The following is a 19564-nucleotide window of genomic DNA, read 5'->3' as shown; positions in this document are numbered from 1 at the left end:
GTACGGTGTGATTGGTGTGGCTGGTATGAGTCTTACCCGGGATTCAATATCCTTCCTTATTATGTACGCTCGTCCGGGCACAGTATCCTAACTGAGGCTTGGAGGAGGGTCATAGGGGGAGGAGCCAGTGCACACCACCTGATCCTTAAGCTTTTATTTTGTGCCCTGTCTCCTGCGGAGCCGCTATTCCCCATGGTCCTTACGGAGTCCCAGCATCCACTACGGACTACGAGAAATAGATTTATCGGTAAGTAAAATCTTATTTTTTTTGAGCAGTGTGTATATATATATATATATATATATATATATATATAGCGAATATTGGTGAAGGCGGCACTCTGGAGTCTTGTATTGCAGTGAAAAAGTATTTTTTATTTTTATTTAATAAAAAATACTTTTTCACTGCAATACAAGACTCCAGAGTGCCGCCTTCACCAATATTCGCTGTATATGGGACCAATACTCCTAAGGAGGGCACCGGAGCGAGTTGACTTATGCTAGTAGTGCCAGTATTACTATTTTGTATGTGTATATATATATATATATATATATATATATATATCCAGTGAAAAGTTCTAGAACGCTCCGTTTTCCCAGTTTTTATTGAAATTTCCGCAGTATAATGCCTGTGTGCTCTGAAATTAAAGCGTAGAACAAACGAACAATTGGAAATAAAGAAATCTTAGCAGAACTGGTTTAACAAGATGTAATGTGAATGTTGGACTCAGATTTATCCGCCGACGCACTCCAATGGGAATCGCATATTGTTTGCCCAATGTTGATACAGAAGTTCTCACACTGTGCTGCGTTTGCAGGCTGCTTTGCTGTGGCCCTGCCCAGTTCCTATACCTATATACTGTAATATATATATATATATATATATATATATATATATGTAGTCGAAAATAGAAACGGGGGCGCTCAGATATCACGGTGTACTACCAATAATAAATAATATAATATGAAATCAAGTGTATATAGTACGTGACACTTCCTCTAGAGTAAGAGTGGCTGCAACCTTAAGCAATAAATATGTGCTTGGAAAACACATAAACAAGATTTTCAGAAAGTGAAGAAAAGGGCGCCTATTAGTGTCTAGTAAAATTATAGAGCTGGTGTGATTGAGAACAGGATACTACTTATCTGGCATAAACAGACTTTAGCTTCAGTCATAGGACCAGTACAGGTACATGAAAAAAAGATGAACAAAATAACATAGCGCGTACTGTTTTTACGCAATCACAATCTACAGATCATATAAACCAATTGTGTGTTAAAAAACTTTCTGGGTAAAGGTAAATCCCAAAATTTAAAATCCACAGCCAGGGATTTTGTTTTAAAAGTTTTTCATAATAATAAAACACACATAAAACATAAAGGTTGAAGTATAAGATATACAGTTTTCAATCCATAGGTCCAATGAACCAATTATGTGTTTAAAAAACTTTCTGGGTATAGGCAAATCCCAAAAATTTGAAATCCACAGCCAGGGATTTTTTAAAAAAGTTTTTCACAAAATTTAATACAACACATAAAACATAAAAGGTAGAAGTAATGCGAGCGTACAAGATAAAATTGAATGACAAGCTTATCTGTTTATATTAGGAATGGGATACATCAGATTTTTCGTAAGCATCCAAGATAAAATAGTAAAATTTCAAACGTACAAAAAATAAGTATAAAAACAGCTTATCTGCCCATAAGGGAAGTTCAGGTGCATCGGACCGATTTTATCTTGTACGCTCGCATTACTTCTACCTTTTATGTTTTATGTGTTGTATTAAATTTTGTGAAAAACTTTTAAAAAAAATCCCTGGCTGTGGATTTCAAATTTTTGGGATTTGCCTATACCCAGAAAGTTTTTTAAACACATAATTGGTTCATTGGACCTATGGATTGAAAACTGTATATCTTATACTTCTACCTTTATGTTTTATGTGTGTTTTATTATTATGAAAAACTTTTAAAACAAAATCCCTGGCTGTGGATTTTAAATTTTGGGATTTACCTTTACCCAGAAAGTTTTTTAACACACAATTGGTTTATATGATCTGTAGATTGTGATTGCGTAAAAACAGTACGCGCTATGTTATTTTGTTCATCTTTTTTTCATGTACCTGTACTGGTCCTATGACTGAAGCTAAAGTCTGTTTATGCCAGATAAGTAGTATCCTGTTCTCAATCACACCAGCTCTATAATTTTACTAGACACTAATAGGCGCCCTTTTCTTCACTTTCTGAAAATATATATATATATATATATATATATTGCTGTTTTGGTCTGGTGTGATAGTGCCGCTGTATGTGATTCCTATAAATGATTCATGCAGGAAATGAGCAGTGTCAACACAGATTTACTGATGTGATTCGGGCGTAGCTGATCTCCCTATGCTAGTGATTTTGGCTGCAGAATTCCCTATGTATACTGACATAAGGGATGGTTCTGTATGGCTGCATATGGTATTATGCAGCCTGTTCCTTATGTAACTACCAAGAGACTATAGCACAGATTGCCGTGTCCCACGGCAACCAGACACCAGCCTCATTAGTAATAATAACACAACAATGAGATCACCGGTGGTCAGTTGCTATGGATTGTGTCCGGCACGCGCTGCTCTCAGCCTCCTCCCAAGCTATAACATTTGTGGAAAAGAGGGACTGAAGTCAGAGAGAACACAAGTATTACTAGAAGATGTACATATAAAATGGGTGTATTATTGTGACCAGACGGCGATCTACCCTGTAATCTTATTTTGCTGCTTACAGTTCTTTGTATGTATTGATCCAAGTCAGTGACTGGGAGTGGGGGTAGGACATTCACATATATATGGCAGTGTGCACTGAGCAAGTTGACTGATTTTTGTATATAGAAATACTGCATATGTATTTAGCTGCAAGTGTTAGTCTTTAGTAAATCTTATAATATGCACGCATCTATTTCTGAGGCTTTCTGACGGATGCTGCTGTTAGATTATTTACTGGAAGAAAATGCTGTAATAATAGCAGCGGTTACTTCATACAGCGCACCGCGTTACTGTATCACGGGGTCACCTTCTCTTGTGCTATATGGAGAAATGTCCCTACGGGGAATAATGATTAATAAAGGCCGAGGCTGCAAATATGAACAGTTCTCCATTCCTAGTGTAGATCCTAATTAACGTGGTTTATTAATTGTTTAGTAGGCTAATAAAACCGTAGCTGACAATAAACCAAAGACTGGTGCCGCCGACTGACACCGCATACAGGGGCAAACGCAGGATTTCAATAGGGGGGTTTTCCAAATGCAATCCACAGTCTGGTAGAGCAGTGGAACAACCTAGTACAGACCCTGAACTTATACAGATGGAGCCATCTTTATCTTGGCCTTTAATCAGGGCCGTCTTTTCGTATGGGCTCAGTGGGCTCTTGCCCAAGGGCCCCAGGGGTATAAGGGCCCTAGGCTGATAGCTGAGGGTCTCCTCTTTCCAGGGGTACCAGATTTTTGAAAATCGGCCCTGGGGAACTGGAGATATCTGACTTGAAAGCAGAGGTCCCCATCTAAGCCTGTTAATTGCTCTTCCCAGTAAGATATCTCAGGTTCCGTCTGACTTAGAGTTTTTCTGAGAGTATAATCCAAAAGCTGGGACTCTCCCCTTTCAGTGGACACTGGCAGCTTGTCTCTACCATGCCCAGAACCAGAGATATCAGCCTTCAAGCAACTGGTCCCTGCTCCAGCTCCACACGCCTAATATGCAGTTTTAGATTTTCGTTGGTGGATTGCTCTGGCTCCTGAACTCTGATCCTCAAGTCCCCGGTACCTCCTGAAAGGTGGGACTCTCTAGTTTTTTTATCCCATTCAAATCTAAGAAATATATTTTCAGGAACTTGAGATATCTGCAGTAAAGCAAGCTGCCCTCCCACCGTAAAACGATAAATATTAAGCCCACTCCACTAGCCACCCCTCCCCTACGAATTAAACACCCCCTACCACCATGGAAGTTATGTACCAGGGCGTCTTCATTCAGCCCAATGTCCCCTTCTACAGTTTAGCCCCATCTGTGCAGTAAAGGGGTAATTAGCAGAAATTACTGCTCCAGGTCCTACATGCTGAGCGGAAGATAGAATACCCCCTACCGCCCGCGGGATATCAAAGCTGCCGCTGATAGCACCACCCCCCCCCCCGCCCCTACCACTGGAGGATGGGTAGGGGGCCCAGTGCATTGCTGTGCCCAGGGGCCTACACTGCTGTTAAGACTGCCCTGCCTTTAATAGGATTAATTGAGCCACGGCAGTCAGACTTAATCCCCTGCTGTATTGTTCTCTCTGTATTGTATTGCAGCTGAGAACAGTAGATGAAGGGTTTATGCTAATAAGCCATGGTGTGCCTAGGTGCAGCAGAGAAACATGGCTCCATCTGTACATTAGTCTTCTGTACGCACACATTCTCCCTTCTCATGGTAAGGCACCTGTCTCTTTTTCCTGGCAGCTACTCTCTGGGCTAGTACTCTGAGTGCTCAGATCCATACACACAGCAACCTTGGAGAAGAAGCTGCTACCACTCTATTCACACAAACTGTATTGTGGTTCTAATTTGAGCTGCTGGCCAAATGGAGGGGGGTTTCCGGGCAACTGGAACACCCCCCACCCCCTGCATTTGCCTATGGCCTTATACATTATTCATAAAATTAGTTTATCTTAACGCGCACCTGTTCCCGACACACCGCAGCGTGCTTCAAACCTCAGTGCCTCCATGTGGCCAGTTCCTAGACAACTCATCGATATACAGCATAATGCGTTGGCTGTTTTATAAATGATACATGGCGTCTGCGCACAGAATTTCTGTCCTGACGGTGCCGCCATGTGTAGGTGATGATTCTGGCTGTAATGAATGGCAGCCTGAGGTCTTTTTGCTGGTCACAAATGAGATGATAAATCAGTGTTTGCTCTGCAGTCAGTTGCTGGATTGCTGTTATGTATGTGGCGCCCTTTAGTGCTCCTGTCTGTTTTAACGCTCATTCTTTCTTTCCCACGCAGGCTCCCCTCTGTCCGGTTCTTCTGCAGGTCCTGGCCAGTGAGGGGCCAGGGCCCTGAATCTGTGTGACCGGTCTGGGACCCCCAGCCTGCTGCAATGGGTGGGTTATAAGCGCTGGTAAGAGGTGACTGTGAAGCTGTGCTGTGTCTCCTGCACCTCTGTCTGTATACTGATCTCTCTCCTGTCTGCTTTGCTGTCCTCTGTGCTATCGGGGTGTCCTCCTCAGGTAATGAGGATTACTGGGGGCAGCCCACCCTGGAGATGCTGAAAAGAAGGGACATTCTGGCAATTGTACTGATCGTTCTGCCCTGGACTTTGCTCATCACAGTATGGCATCACAGCACTCTGTCTCCGCTGCTCACTACACACAAGGGTGAGGAGACTCTGTAACCCCCTACTCAGCATTCGCTGTCACACATTGTACCGTCCCATAAACTCCTGGCATAACTCACCACTGACCTCATACCCCTCACCCTCCCGACCGGCTCATTCTGCATGTCTTCATCGTCACATCACTAGGACAGTCATACAGTTCAGTGTTACAGTGCCTGTTATATTTACTACATGGATAGCATCAGAAAATTGGGCCAAGCGATCACTATTTAATGTCTTTCGCTCTCCATCGAATCTTGTGAGCATAATCCCTGCTCACTAACTGTATCGGGAATCCCTGCTCACTAGCTGTATCGGGAATCCCTGATCAATAGCTGTATCGGGAATCACTGCTCACTAGCTGTATCGGGAATCCCTGATCACCAGATGTATCAAGAATCCCCTCTCACTAGCTGTATCAGGGATCCCCACTCACTAGCTGTATCCCTGCTTACCAACTGTATCGGGTATCCTTGCTCACTAGCTGCATCAGGAATCCCTGCTCACTAGCTGTATCCCTGCTCACTAGCTGTATCGGGAATCCCTGATCAATAGCTGTATCGGGAATCCCCAATCACTAGCTGCATCAGGAATTCCCGCTCACTAGCTGTATCAGGGATCCCTACTCCCTAGCTGTATCCCTGCTCACTAGCTGTATTGGGTATCCCTGCTCACTAGCTGCATCAGGAATCCCTGCTCACTAGCTGCATCAGGAATCCCCTCTCAATAGCTGTATAGGAATCCCCGCTCACTAGCTGTATCCCTGCTCACTAGCTGCATCAGGAATCCCCATTCGCAAACTGTATCAGGGATCCCTGCTGATTAGTTGTATCGGGAATCACTGCTCGCTAATTGCATCGGGTATCCCTGCTCACTAGTTGCATTGGGAATCCCTGCGTACTAGCTGTATCAGGAATCCCTGCTCACTAGCTGTAATGAGAATCCCTGCTCACTAGGGTGTATCGGAAATCCCTGCGTACTAGCTGTATCGGGAATCCCTGCTCACTAGCTGTACCGCTGAATCCCCGTTCACTAGCTGTATCGGGAATCCCCGTTCACTAGCTGTATCGGGAATCCCTGCTCACTAGCTGTACCGCTGAATCCCCGTTCACTAGCTGTATCGGGAATCCCCGTTCACTAGCTGTATTGGGAATCACTGCTCACTAGCTGTATTGGGAATCACTGCTCACTAGCTGTATCAAGAATCCCTGCTCACTAGCTGCATCAGGGATCCCCGCTCACTCGCTGTATCGGGAATCCCCGCTCACTAGCTGTATCGGGACTCCCTGCTCACTAGCTGTACCGCTGAATCCCCGTTCACTAGCTGTATCGGGAATCCCTGATCACTAGCTGTATTGGGAATCACTGCTCACTAGCTGTATTGGGAATCACTGCTCACTAGCTGTATCAGGGATCCCTGCTCACTAGCTGTATCAGGAATCCCTACTCAATAGCTGTATCGGGAATCCCTGCTCACTAGCTGAATCAGGCATCCCTGCTCACTAGCTGAATTGGGAATCCCTGCTCACTAGCTAAATCGGGAATCTCTGCTCACTAGTTGTATCAGGAATCCCTGCTCACTAGCTTTATCCCTGGTCACTAGCTAAATCGAGAATCCCTGCTCACTAGCTGTATCGGGAATCCCTGATCACTAGCTGAATTGGGAATCCCTGCTCACTAGCTGTATCGGGAATCCTTGCTCACTAGCTGTATCAGGATTCCCCATTCACTAGCTGTATTGGGAATCCCCGCTCACTAGCTGTATCGGGTATCCCTGCTCGCTAGCTGTATTGAGAATCACTGCTCACTAGCTGTATTGGGAATTCCCTACTCAGTAGCTGTATTGGGAATCCCCGCTCACTAGCTATATCGGGAATTCCCTGCTCACTAGCTGTATTGGGGATCCCTGCTCGCTAGCTGTATCGGGGATCCCTGCTCGCTAGCTGTATTGAGAATCACTGCTCACTAGCTGTATCGGGAATCCCAGCTCACTAGCTGTATCGGGAATCCCCAATCACTAGCTATATCGGGAATTCCCTGCTAACTAGCTGTATCGGGAATCCCTGCTCACTAGCTGTATCAGGGATTCCCGCTCACTAGCTGTATCGGAAATCCCATCTCACTAGCTGTATCAGGAATCCCCGCTCACTAGCTGCATCAGGAATTCCAGCTCACTAGCTGCATCAGGGATTCCCACTCACTAGCTGCATCAGGGATTCCCGCTCACTAGCTGCATCAGGGATTCCCGCTCACTAGCTGCATCAGGAATCCCTGCTCACTAGCTCCTGGGAGTTCCCTGCCGAATAATGATTGGGACCTTCAGAGTTTGCTATACACCTTCATACAAAACCTAGTGAAAGCTTGAAGACATTCCCCCATGGTCACACACACGGTTTCTAAGGAAAGCTAGCACCCTGGAGGTGGAGAAAGTGTGTGGGGTGTTACTGGTTGTCCGTAACGAGACTGACAGCTCTGACAAGGAGACTCCCAAGTTGTGGTTCTGTGAAGTGTTAGCGTGATAATGAGGTCAGTGACACAGAGAGGCAGGGAGCCGTGACTGATGAACTATAAATCACTGGTGTTCTAATTACAGCGGTTCTCTTAACCATGAGTTACAGTAAGGTGTCACATTGCGTACTGTCTGTACACCATACTGGTTAGAAATGCTTCAGTCACAGGTTTCTTACACAGGCCCTCAATAATGTTATCCCTGGCAGCTTATCTTACATTAAAGGGTTTCTGTCACCTATGCTGCCTATCCAGTCACTAGGAGACAGTGACATCACCGAGAGTGCAGACTATCCAGTCACTAGTGACATCACTGAGAGTGCAGCCTATCCAGTCACTAGGAGCCAGTGACATCACCAAGAGTGCAGCCTATCCAGTCACTAGTGACATCACTGAGAGTGCAGCCTATCCAGTCACTAGGAGCCAGTGACTTTACCGAGAGTGCATCCTATCCAGTCACTAGTGACATCACTGAGAGTGCAGCCAATCCAGTCACTATGAGCCAGTGACATCACTGAGAGTGCAGACTATCCTGTCACTAGTGACATCACTGAGAGTGCATCCTCTCCAGTCACTAGGAGCCAGTGACATAACTGAGAGTGCAGCCTATCCAGTCACTAGGAGCCAGTGACATCACTGAGAGTGCAAACTATCCAGTCACTAGTGACATCACTGAGAGTGCAGCCTATCCAGTCACTAGAAGACAGTGACATCACCGAGTGCAGCCCAGTCACTAGGAGCCAGTGACATCACAGAGAGTGCAGCCTATCCGGTCACTAGTGACATCACTGAGAGTGCAGCCTATCCAGTCACTAGGAGACAGTGACATCACTGAGAGTGCAGACTATCCAGTCACTAGTGACATCACTGAGAGTGCAGCCTATCCAGTCACTAAGAGCCAGTGACATCACTGAGTGCAGCCTTTCCAGTCACTAGGAGCCAGTGACATCACTGAGCGCAGCCTCTCCAGTCACTAGGAGCCAGTGACATCACTGAGCGCAGCCTATCCAGTCACTAGGAGCCAGTGACATCACTGAGAGTGCAGCCTATCCAGTCACTAGGAGCCAGTGACATCACTAAGAGTGCAGCCTCTCCAGTCACTAGGAACCAGTAACATCACTGAGAGCACAACCTATCCAGTCACTAGGAGCCAGTGACATCACTGAGAGTGTAGCCTATCCAGTCACTAGGAGCCAGTGACATCAATGAGAGCGCAGACTATCCAGTCACTAGTGACATGATAGAGAGTGCAGCCAATCCAGCTACTAGGAGCCAGTGACATCACTGAGAGTGCAGCCAATCCAGCCACTAGGAGTCAATGACGTCACTGAGAGTGCAGCCTATCCAGTCACTAGGAACCAGTGACATCACTGAGAGCGCAGACTATCCAGTCACTAGTGACATCACTGAGAGCGCAGCCTATCCAGTCACTAGTGACATCACTGAGAGTGCAGCCAATCCAGTCACTAGGAGCCAGTGACACCACTGAGAGTGCAGAATATCCAGTCACTAGTACCCAGTAAACGTTACTAGTCCCTAGTGTATGGATTGGCTGCGCGCTCAGGTGAGCTACGGATGGGTTACATTCTTATGCGTATTGCTAATTACTATATGAAATGGGACACAGTAAGGCCTCATATACTTTATCTCAGCTGCCGCTTCATACGCCGAGAGCAGAACATATACCCAGCCACCCGCAGCTGACGTGTATATTTAGCAGTGACACTGTATTCTCTATACACATCCACGGCAGCCATGTTCCAGCTCTCCGCCATCTTTCATCTCTCTATTATACCTCATCTGTCTGCTGTGCATCACTCATCCGCATGTGTTGTGTCTGTCTGCTTGTGGTTTGGGGTTCACTGTCTGTCTTACATTACGGGGGAGCAGTTTGTGGTTACTCAGTTTATTGTTCTGTGGAACATACATGTCGTTTTCTCTGAGACTGTTCCTCTGCATCAGGCTGCACTATTCCAGCCCCGGTAGAAGGCCTGTCACTGGATATATTAACATTCAACTACTGCTTTAGCAATCTAAATATATTCTTAAACGCCTTCATTTGATCTAGATATATATTGCGCTCCAACGACATGCATGTTGGCATTTTTTAAAGCCGTTAAGGATCAATACTTACCTGCTGGGACAGCTCGTCCAATGTAAAGCGGCCTTCCGTGATTATGGCACACAAATCCTATTGCGCGTGTGTGGCTCTCGGCCAGCGGAAGTGCAGTGCGTGGGGGTACGGAGAGGGATCCAAAGGTTCCCTCTCCAGAGGCTACTTAAAAAACAGAAGCCCATAGATTTCTATAGGCAATGTCATCGATTTTTAGTAATGTAACGTCCCGCCCCTGAACAGAACGGAATCATTAGGGCCAGTCAGGTTCCATTACCGGAGCCCCAGGCACCTTCTATATAAATTGATTACGGCACTGCTTTTTACAGCAATGACCAATTCACTGGGCAAAGATGGCGGCCCAGCGCTGACCGGTAACTGGGATCTCTGGCTGTACAGAAAAGCGCATTAGTTGCAGCTTATAGCATGTGCAATACAGAGGATGCATGTTGGAATATATAGATGGGGGCTGATGCTCGGTCTGTGGTACCAGATCTGAGCCAGGTAGGAGAGCTGTACGTTTTCAGAACATTAATGAAAGCAATGGAATTGCCCTGGATATGTAGAGCTTTAGATATGTTAGCAGTTGTCCTCAGCAATATCTGACCCCGTCTACTTGCCTCTCCAAGATAGCGGTGGTTCTCAGCAATATCTGACTCCACCTACTTGGCTTTCTGAGATAGTGGTTGTCCTCAGCAATATCTGACCCGTCCCTGCCTACTTAGCTATCTGAGATAGCGGTTGTGTCCTCAGCAATATCTGACCCCGCCTACTTAGCTCTCTTCAGATAGCGGTTGTCCTCAGCAATATTTGACCCCGCCTACTTGGCTCTCTTCAGATAGCGGTTGTCCTCAGCAATATCTGACTACGCCTACTTGGCTCTCTCTGATAGAGGTGTCCTCAGCAATATTTGACCCCGCCTACTTGGCTCTCTTCAGATAGCGGTTGTCCTCAGCAATATCTGACCCCGCCTCCTTAGCTCTCTTGAGATAGCGGTTGTCCTAAGCAATACCTGACCCCACCTACTTAGCTCTCTTCAGATAGCGGTTGTCCTCAGCAATATCTGTCCACGCCTACCTGGCTCTCTCAGATAGCGGTTGTCCTCAGCAATATATGACCACGCCTACTTGGCTCTCTCAGATAGCGGTTGTCCTCAGCAATATCTGACCCCGCCTCCTTAGCTCTCTCAGCGGCTGTCCTCAGCAATATCTGACCCCGTCTACTTGGCTCTCTCAGATAGCGGCTGTCCTCAGCAATATTTGACCTGCCTACTTGGCTCTCTTGAGATAGCAGTTGTCCTCAGCAATATCTGACCCCGCCTCCTTAGCTCTCTTCAGATAGCGGTTGTCCTCAGCAATATATGACCCCGCCTACTTGGCTCTCTTGAGATAACATCTCTGTGTCTCTTTTACAGAGGACGGGAGTGATGGGCGAAGGGATGCCAGCCAAGGCTCCGATTCCAGGGAATATTGTTCCTCAGAGAGAGACATTGTAGAAGTTGTTAGGACTGAATATGTGTACACTCGGCCCCCGCCATGGATGGGCAACCTCCCCACCATCCACGTCATCACCCCCACCTACAGCAGGCCGGTGCAGAAAGCCGAACTTACCCGCCTGTCCAACACATTACTGCATGTACCCAACCTGCACTGGATCCTGGTGGAAGACTCCCAACGGCGCACCCCACTGGTCACGCGGATGCTGCAGGACTCTGGTCTCAACTACACCCATCTCAACGTGGAGACACCGCGTAATTATAAACTAAGGGGGGACACCCGGGACCCACGAATACCCCGTGGGACTATGCAGAGGAATCTTGCCCTGCGATGGCTCAGAGAGACTTTTAACAAGAACAACAGCCTGCCGGGAGTGGTGTACTTCGCTGATGATGATAACACGTACAGCCTGGACCTGTTTGAAGAGGTGCGTTTATATTATAATAATATATGGTATCGTTAGTAAGTCTATAAACTCTTGTGACTTTAATGCTTGTATACGTGGGGCTTATTAGTGATGTCATCAACTCCGCCCGCATTGGTACCTGTGTGATATACTGTATGTATGTATATACCATATATGTGTGTCCCATTCGGTTCAGAACCCAGTCACCCTGCAGGACGCGGCGAATGTCCGCAATATCACACTGGCCAATTACACTTTACTCTCAGAACTGGCGTCTCTACAGCTCAACAACAGACAGAGAGGTGGAGGGTGCAAATCTCCACCCCTAAATTTCCCTTCAGCACACTAAAAATTACCTGTAACCATACCTGAACCTATCTGGTAATAGAAATTCAGAGAATTAGTCACACATGTTTGCAAACGCATGTTTAAGCTGCTGAGCCACTTCACGGCTTCTCTGATATCAGCAGTCCTAACACTACATAATAGCAGTGCCCACATAGGGCCATGCAATTTGTCACAGTAGGCCTCATCTCTACAGCTCACCCTGTTGCCTGGCCGGATTACAGTCCTGTGTCCATCTATCTGACCAGGCATCCGAAGGTTTCCGCTGGAGCTTCGGCATGTAGGTTATTAATGGCCTCACAATGATCTCCGGTGTTAATAATGTTCTAGAGAATTACTTTCTTGAAAGTGTAATGGCGGATTTCCCGTCATCTGTTATCTGCGCTGCCCGCTTATTGTCATTTATTATCTGTGCGGCCCATATAGCAGTCAGGAGAGGTGAATTTATTATAGAATAGTGCTTCTTAGGAGAAAGACCTGGTACAGCGTGAAATGTGGCTGAGCAACATAGGGCCGCGGTTGGAGGAACGTCATAGACTGGCTGTGGTAGATCCACGCTGAGGCAGTCACTCTGTGCTGCAACATACAGCCGGAACAGCTTTCTGCAGAACCAAAAACTTTACAATATTTGCGAATCAGCCTCATTTTTTTTTATTGGACCTTTAATGAAGACAGCGCACCAAAGGCCCTACTGCGGTATACTGTATTCTAGATGTAATACAGCTGCAGCCATAGATTGGCACGCCTGGTGAGGGACAGATCAGACGTTCTTAATGCAGAGGGTAGCACTGATGAGGAGGCGGCTGAGAGTAGTGCAAGGCACAAAGCTCAGCCGGGGACAGGTCTATATTATACATCATGTGCACCAGTCCTTACACTCATCTGGTTCAATTCTTCTTCTTCTTAACATGTTTGATTTTTACAGGGGTCTGCAGCGCCTTACATAAACAGAAACTGCGCAATCCTAATAAGAATAAAGTGTGAAAGTCTTACAGTACAAAACATTGCACAACACGGGTGCAGGCTATATAACCAGTGCTGCACAGGCACTATGGTAATTGTGTAATTTTAGCCCTGCCCTCTACTCAAATATGCATGAATCTCAGCATTTTGTCATGAGGGGCTTTCTCTCTTACTCTCTCTGCCACTTTCCCTTTCATTCTCTCTCCCTTGAGTGCTTCCCCCTCTCTCTCCCCCTCTCTCTTTCTTCTCTCTCTCCCCATCTATTTCTCTTTCCTCTTCTATTTCTTCCCCCCTCTGACATCCCCCCTGCCCTATCTCTCCCCTTTTCTCTCTCTCCCGCTACTGGTTCTCTCTCCACTTGTCTGCTCTCCTGCCCATTTCTGCCCCCCCCTCCCCCTCCATCATCTCTGTAGGCTTCTCCGTATCTTCTCCTCCCGCCACATTAATTTAAAATTAGCGATGTGTTTGCTATATTCACCTTATACAGGGCTAGTTAGTTATTTAATATATTTCTGGCAAACTTAGGGCAGCACCTGGCCGGGAATTCTGGCTATTGGTGGTGCACATGTGAGCCAGCACGGATTGTCCGTAGGCAGGTTAGCAGGTGAGTGTCACGTGTGTGCGTGTGTGATGGTACAGTATGTAATGTGTATGTGTGGCTAAACTAGACCAGGAGTAGGCCAACTGCGGAGCTGCAGCTATTGTGTAGAACTACACACCCCAGCATGCCCTGCCACAGTTTTCCTGTTAGGACGTGCTAAAACTCTAGCAAGGTATGCTGGGATATATAGTGCCACAGGTTGGCTACCCCTATTTAGAAGTGTAGCTAGGTGCCATGGTGCCCGGAGCAAGGGTATCTTTTGGTGCCCCCCTCCCCTGTACTGAATTGGGGGCCTGGCCAACATGTGGTGACATGTTACATTGGAAAATAAACAATTTTTAAAAATCCTAAATTGGTGACAGGGACGGTTTTAGACCTTGCGGAGCTCAGGGCGAAAGTTTCCTTTGTGTGTCCCCCATGTTTAAAATAGGGACAGTGCGTGCAACAACAATATAGGGGCGTGGCAGTACGGACGGTGTAATGGTTAGTATTACTGCCTCACAGCACTGAGGTCATGAGTTCGATTCCCATTAAGGTTAAGATTGTATGTAGTTTGTACGTTATTCCTCTGGGCACTCTACTTTCCTCCCACAATACAAAAATATACTGGTAGTTAACTGTCTCCCAACAAAAATGAACCCTGTTGTGTGTGTGTGTGTGTGTGTGTGTGTGTGTGTGTGTGTGGTAGGGAATATAGATTGTAAGCTCCTATGGAGCAGGGACTGATGTGACTAGCAAAATATTCTTTGTAAAGCGCTGCGGAATATGTGTGCACTATATAAATAACTGGTAGTAATAAATAAATAATGGCTTCATTGGGAAGGTGTGTGGCCACATAATAGTACCAATTCACATTACACTGTATAGTAGTGTCCGTTATTCACATTACACCACACAGTAATACCCCTTATACACGTTATGCTACACAGCCCCTTATACACATTACACAATGGTAGAGCCCCTTATACACATTACACCATGGTAGAGCCCCTTATACACATTACACCATGGTAGAGCTCCTTATACACATTACACAATAGTAGAACCCCTTATACACATTACACAATAGTAGAGCCCCTTATACACATTACACCACACAGTAATACCCCTTATACACGTTATGCTACACAGCAGAGCCCCTTATACACATTACACAATGGTAGAGTCCCTTATACACATTACACAATAGTAGAGCTCCTTATACACATTACACCACACAGTAGAGCCCCTTATACACATTACACCATGGTAAAGCCCCTTATATACATTACACAATGGTAGAGCCCCTTATACACATTAAACAATGGTAGAGCTCCTTATACACGTTACACCACAGTAGAGCCCCTTATACACATGACACCATGGTAGAGCCCCTTGTACACATTACACAATGGTAGAGCCCCTTATACACGTTACACAATGGTAGAGCTCCTTATACACGTTACACCACACAGTAGAGCCCCTTATTCACATTACACCATGGTAGAGCCGCTATGGAAGTAGCTGTAGTTAACTATTTACTTGTGTAAATCAAATAAATTAAAAACACTATATATGCCCCGACTGACCTGACCTCACAACCCCCCAATTCCTCAATGAAAATAATGCCCCAAATGTGACCCCCCAAAACTCTCAATGAAAATAATGCACCAAAACTGCCCCCCCTCCTTCCCCGATTTGATAATCCCCCAATGCATCATGTAAAATAATACTCTAGAACTGCCATCCCAGACCTGATAATCCCACTATACTTCAATGAAAATAATGTCCCAGATTTCCTGAGGGGCATAGAGAGGTGCTGCAGCATCAATGTAGAGAGAAGTGCTGCAGCAGCCGGAGCAGAGAGAGGTGCTGCAGCAACCGGAGCAGAAAGAGGTGCTGCAGCAGCCTGAGGGGCAGAGAGAGGTGCTGCAGCATCAATGTAGAGAGAAGTGCTGCAGTAGCCAGAGTTGAGAGAGGTGCTGCAGCAGCCGGGGCTGAAAGAGGTTCTGCTGCAGCATAAGGGCCAGAGAGAGGTGTTGCAGCATCAATGTAGAGAGAAGTGCTGCAGCAGCAGAAGCCTGAGGGGCAGAGAGAGCTGCACCGCAGCAGCCTGAGGGGGGGAGAGAGGTGCTGCAGCATCAATGTACAGAGAAGTGCTGCAGCAGCCGGAGCAAAGAGAGGTGCTGCAGCATCAAAGTAGAAAGAAGTGCTGCAGCAGCCTAAGGGGCAGACAGAACTGCACCGCAGCAGCTGGGACAGAAAGAGGTGCTGCAGCAGCCTGAAGGGGAGAGAGAGGTGCTGCAGCATCAATGTAAAGAGAAGTGCTGCAGCTGCCGGAGAGGTGCTGTCACCTCTGGCCTGCCCTGTTTCTTACCTATTCTCTGAGTCAGTGTGCGCCCCTCTGCTTCTCCTACTCTTGCTCAGCGGCTGCCAGTACAGTGGCCCGCGGGATGGTCCAGAGCTCGCACTCCGAAGGTGCCTCCCTCGCTGCACCCCTGCCCCTGCTTTAGACCTTTTAGGTTGTGCACACGAAAATCTGGCAGCTGCAAAGCAACCAGTGAGCTGGTGGGGACACTATGGGGGAGGGTGCATGTGCCGTGAGGGTGGGCGAAGGTTGGCAGGGATGTGCCACGTATGTTAGGCCTGATGTGTGTGGCATGCGTCATCATGGCAATGTCATTTTTAGCATGACTATGGATTCAATAATGCATGCTACTATCCGTTTCTGTAGACCGGACATTATGGCAATTGTGGTTCTCCAAGAGACAATCGCATGGAAGTGAATGTAAATGTTGACAACTTTGGGGCAGATGTACTAAGCTTTGGAGAGAGATAAAGCACCAGCTAACCAGCTCCTGTCATTTATCAAACACAGCCTGTAACACGACATCCAGGAGCTGATTGGCTGCTACTTTATCTCTCTCCACTTTATCTCTCCAAGGCTTAGTAAATAGACCCCGTATATGATTGTGGAGCACTATGTATTCACGCCGTGTAACTGAGTGGCAGTAATGTAGCGCAGATTGGTCCTCATTCCGAGTTGATCGCTCGCTAGCTGTTTTTAGCAGCCGTGCAAACGCTATGCCGCCGCCCTCTGGGAGTGTATTTTAGATTAGCAGAAGTGCGAACGAAAGGATCGCAGAGCGGCTACAAAAACATATTGTGCAGTTTCTGAGTAGTTCGAGACCTACTCCTAGCTAGCGATCACTTCAGACTGTTCAGTTCCTGTTTTGACGTCACGGACACGCCCTACGTTAGGCCAGCCACGCCTGCGTTTGTATCTGACACGCCTGCATTTTTCAGCACACTCCCTGAAAACGGTCAGTTACCTCCCAGAAACACCCACTTCCTGTCAATCACTCTGCGGCCAGCAGTGCGACTGAAAAGCGTCGCTAGACCTTGTGTGAAACTGCATCGGCTTTTGTGAAAGTATGACGCATGTGCGCAGTGCGCACCATACACATGCGCAGAAGTGCCGCTTTTTTACCTAATCACTGCGCTGTGAACGAAAGCAGCTAGCGAACAACTCGGAATGAGGGCCATTGTGTGATGTAGCGCAGGTTGTGTGACGTGTGGCAGTAATGTAGCGCAGGTTGTGTGATGTATGGCAGTAATGTAGCGCAGGTTGTGTGAAGTGTGGCAGTAATGTAGCGCAGGTTGTGTGAAGTATGGCAGTAATGTAGCGCAGGTTGTGTGACGTGTGGCAGTAATGTAGCGCAGGTTGTGTGATGTATGGCAGTAATGTAGCGCAGGTTGTGTGATGTGTGGCAGTAATGTAGCGCAGGTTGTGTGATGTATGGCAGTAATGTAGCGCAGGTTGTGTGAAGTATGGCAGTAATGTAGCGCAGGTTGTGTGAAGTATGGCAGTAATGTAGCGCAGGTTGTGTGACGTGTGGCAGTAATGTAGCGCAGGTTGTGTGGTGTGTGGCAGTAATGTAGCGCAGGTTGTGTGAAGTGTGGCAGTAATGTAGCGCAGGTTGTGTGAAGTCTGGCAGTAATGTAGAGCAGGTTGTGTGATGTATGGCAGTAATGTAGCGCAGGTTGTGTGATGTATGGCAGTAATGTAGAGCAGGTTGTGTGATGTGTGGCAGTAATGTAGAGCAGGTTGTGTGATGTATGGCAGTAATGTAGCGCAGGTTGTGTGAAGTCTGGCAGTAATGTAGAGCAGGTTGTGTGATGTATGGCAGTAATGTAGCGCAGGTTGTGTGATGTATGGCAGTAATGTAGAGCAGGTTGTGTGATGTGTGGCAGTAATGTAGCGCAGGTTGTGTGAAGTGTGGCAGTAATGTAGCGCAGGTTGTGTGATGTATGGCAGTAATGTAGCGCAGGTTGTGTGAAGTGTGGCAGTAATGTAGAGCAGGTTGTGTGACGTGTGGCAGTAATGTAGAGCAGGTTGTGTGATGTGTGACAGTAATGTAATGCAGGTTGTGTGACATGTGACAGTAATGTAATGCAGGTTGTGTGACGTGTGGCAGTAATGTAGTGCAGGTTGTGTGATGTGTGGCAGTAATGTAATACAGGTTGTGTGATGTGTGGCAGTAATGTAGAGCAGGTTGTGTGACGTGTGGCAGTAATGTAGTGCAGGTTGTGTGATGTGTGGCAGTAATGTAGAGCAGGTTGTGTGATGTGTGGCAGTAATGTAGAGCAGGTTGTGTGATGTGTGGCAGTAATGTAGAGCAGTTTGTGTGATGTGTGGCAGTAATGTAGAGCAGTTTGTGTGATGTGTGGCAGTAATGTAGAGCAGGTTGTGTGATGTGTGGCAGTAATGTAGCGCAGGTTGTGTGATGTGTGGCAGTAATGTAGCGCAGGTTGTGTGATGTGTGGCAGTAATGTAGAGCAGGTTGTGTGACGTGTGGCAGTAATGTAGAGCAGGTTGTGTGAAGTGTGGCAGCAATGTAGAGCAGGTTGTGTGATGTGTGACAGTAATGTAATGCAGGTTGTGTGACGTGTGGCAGTAATGTAGTGCAGGTTGTGTGACGTGTGGCAGTAATGTAATGCAGGTTGTGTGATGTGTGGCAGTAATGTAGTGCAGGTTATGTGACGTGTGGCAGTAAAGTAGTGCAGGTTGTGTGATGTGTGGCAGTAATGTAGAGCAGGTTGTGTGATGTGTGGCAGTAATGTAGCGCAGGTTGTGTGATGTGTGTCAGTAATGTAGCGCAGGTTGTGTGAAGTGTGGCAGTAATGTAGAGCAGGTTGTGTGACGTGTGGCAGTAATGTAGAGCAGGTTGTGTGAAGTGTGGCAGTAATGTAGAGCAGGTTGTGTGATGTGTGACAGTAATGTAATGCAGGTTGTGTGACGTGTGGCAGTAATGTAGTGCAGGTTGTGTGACGTGTGGCAGTAATGTAATGCAGGTTGTGTGATGTGTGGCAGTAATGTAGAGCAGGTTGTGTGAAGTGTGGCAGTAATGTAGAGCAGGTTGTGTGATGTGTGACAGTAATGTAATGCAGGTTGTGTGACGTGTGGCAGTAATGTAGTGCAGGTTGTGTGACGTGTGGCAGTAATGTAATGCAGGTTGTGTGATGTGTGGCAGTAATGTAGAGCAGGTTGTGTGATGTGTGGCAGTAATGTAGAGCAGGTTGTGTGACGTGTGGCAGTAATGTAGCGCAGGTTGTGTGACGTGTGGCAGTAATGTAGTGCAGGTTATGTGACGTGTGGCAGTAAAGTAGTGCAGGTTGTGTGATGTGTGGCAGTAATGTAGAGCAGGTTGTGTGATGTGTGGCAGTAATGTAGCGCAGGTTGTGTGATGTGTGTCAGTAATGTAGCGCA

At 46.8% G+C, this 19564-nt stretch overlaps 1 protein-coding gene across 3 annotated transcripts in view; it reads left to right on the top strand.

The window, feature by feature from the left end:
- B3GAT1 (beta-1,3-glucuronyltransferase 1) overlaps positions 1 to 19564 on the top strand; it is a 98947-nt gene that overhangs the window by 59882 nt on the left and 19501 nt on the right. Inside the window, exons 2-4 of one of the 3 annotated variants that reach the window (XM_063943803.1) lie at positions 5014 to 5111; positions 5238 to 5384; positions 11419 to 11927. In XM_063943803.1, the coding sequence (XP_063799873.1) occupies positions 5108 to 5111; positions 5238 to 5384; positions 11419 to 11927 (660 nt within the window). In that variant the 5' untranslated portion in view covers positions 5014 to 5107. Of the gene's footprint in view, positions 1 to 5013; positions 5129 to 5237; positions 5385 to 11418; positions 11928 to 19564 lie in introns of all 3 variants that reach the window. The other 2 variants (XM_063943804.1, XM_063943805.1) reach the window with 2 other exon arrangements.

Source organism: Pseudophryne corroboree, chromosome 10, assembly GCF_028390025.1.
Source record: "Pseudophryne corroboree isolate aPseCor3 chromosome 10, aPseCor3.hap2, whole genome shotgun sequence".
NCBI classification, from domain to species: domain Eukaryota; kingdom Metazoa; phylum Chordata; class Amphibia; order Anura; family Myobatrachidae; genus Pseudophryne; species Pseudophryne corroboree.
The sequence above is the reverse complement of the archived record's forward strand: the minus strand, read 5'-3'. Positions and strand labels throughout refer to the sequence as shown.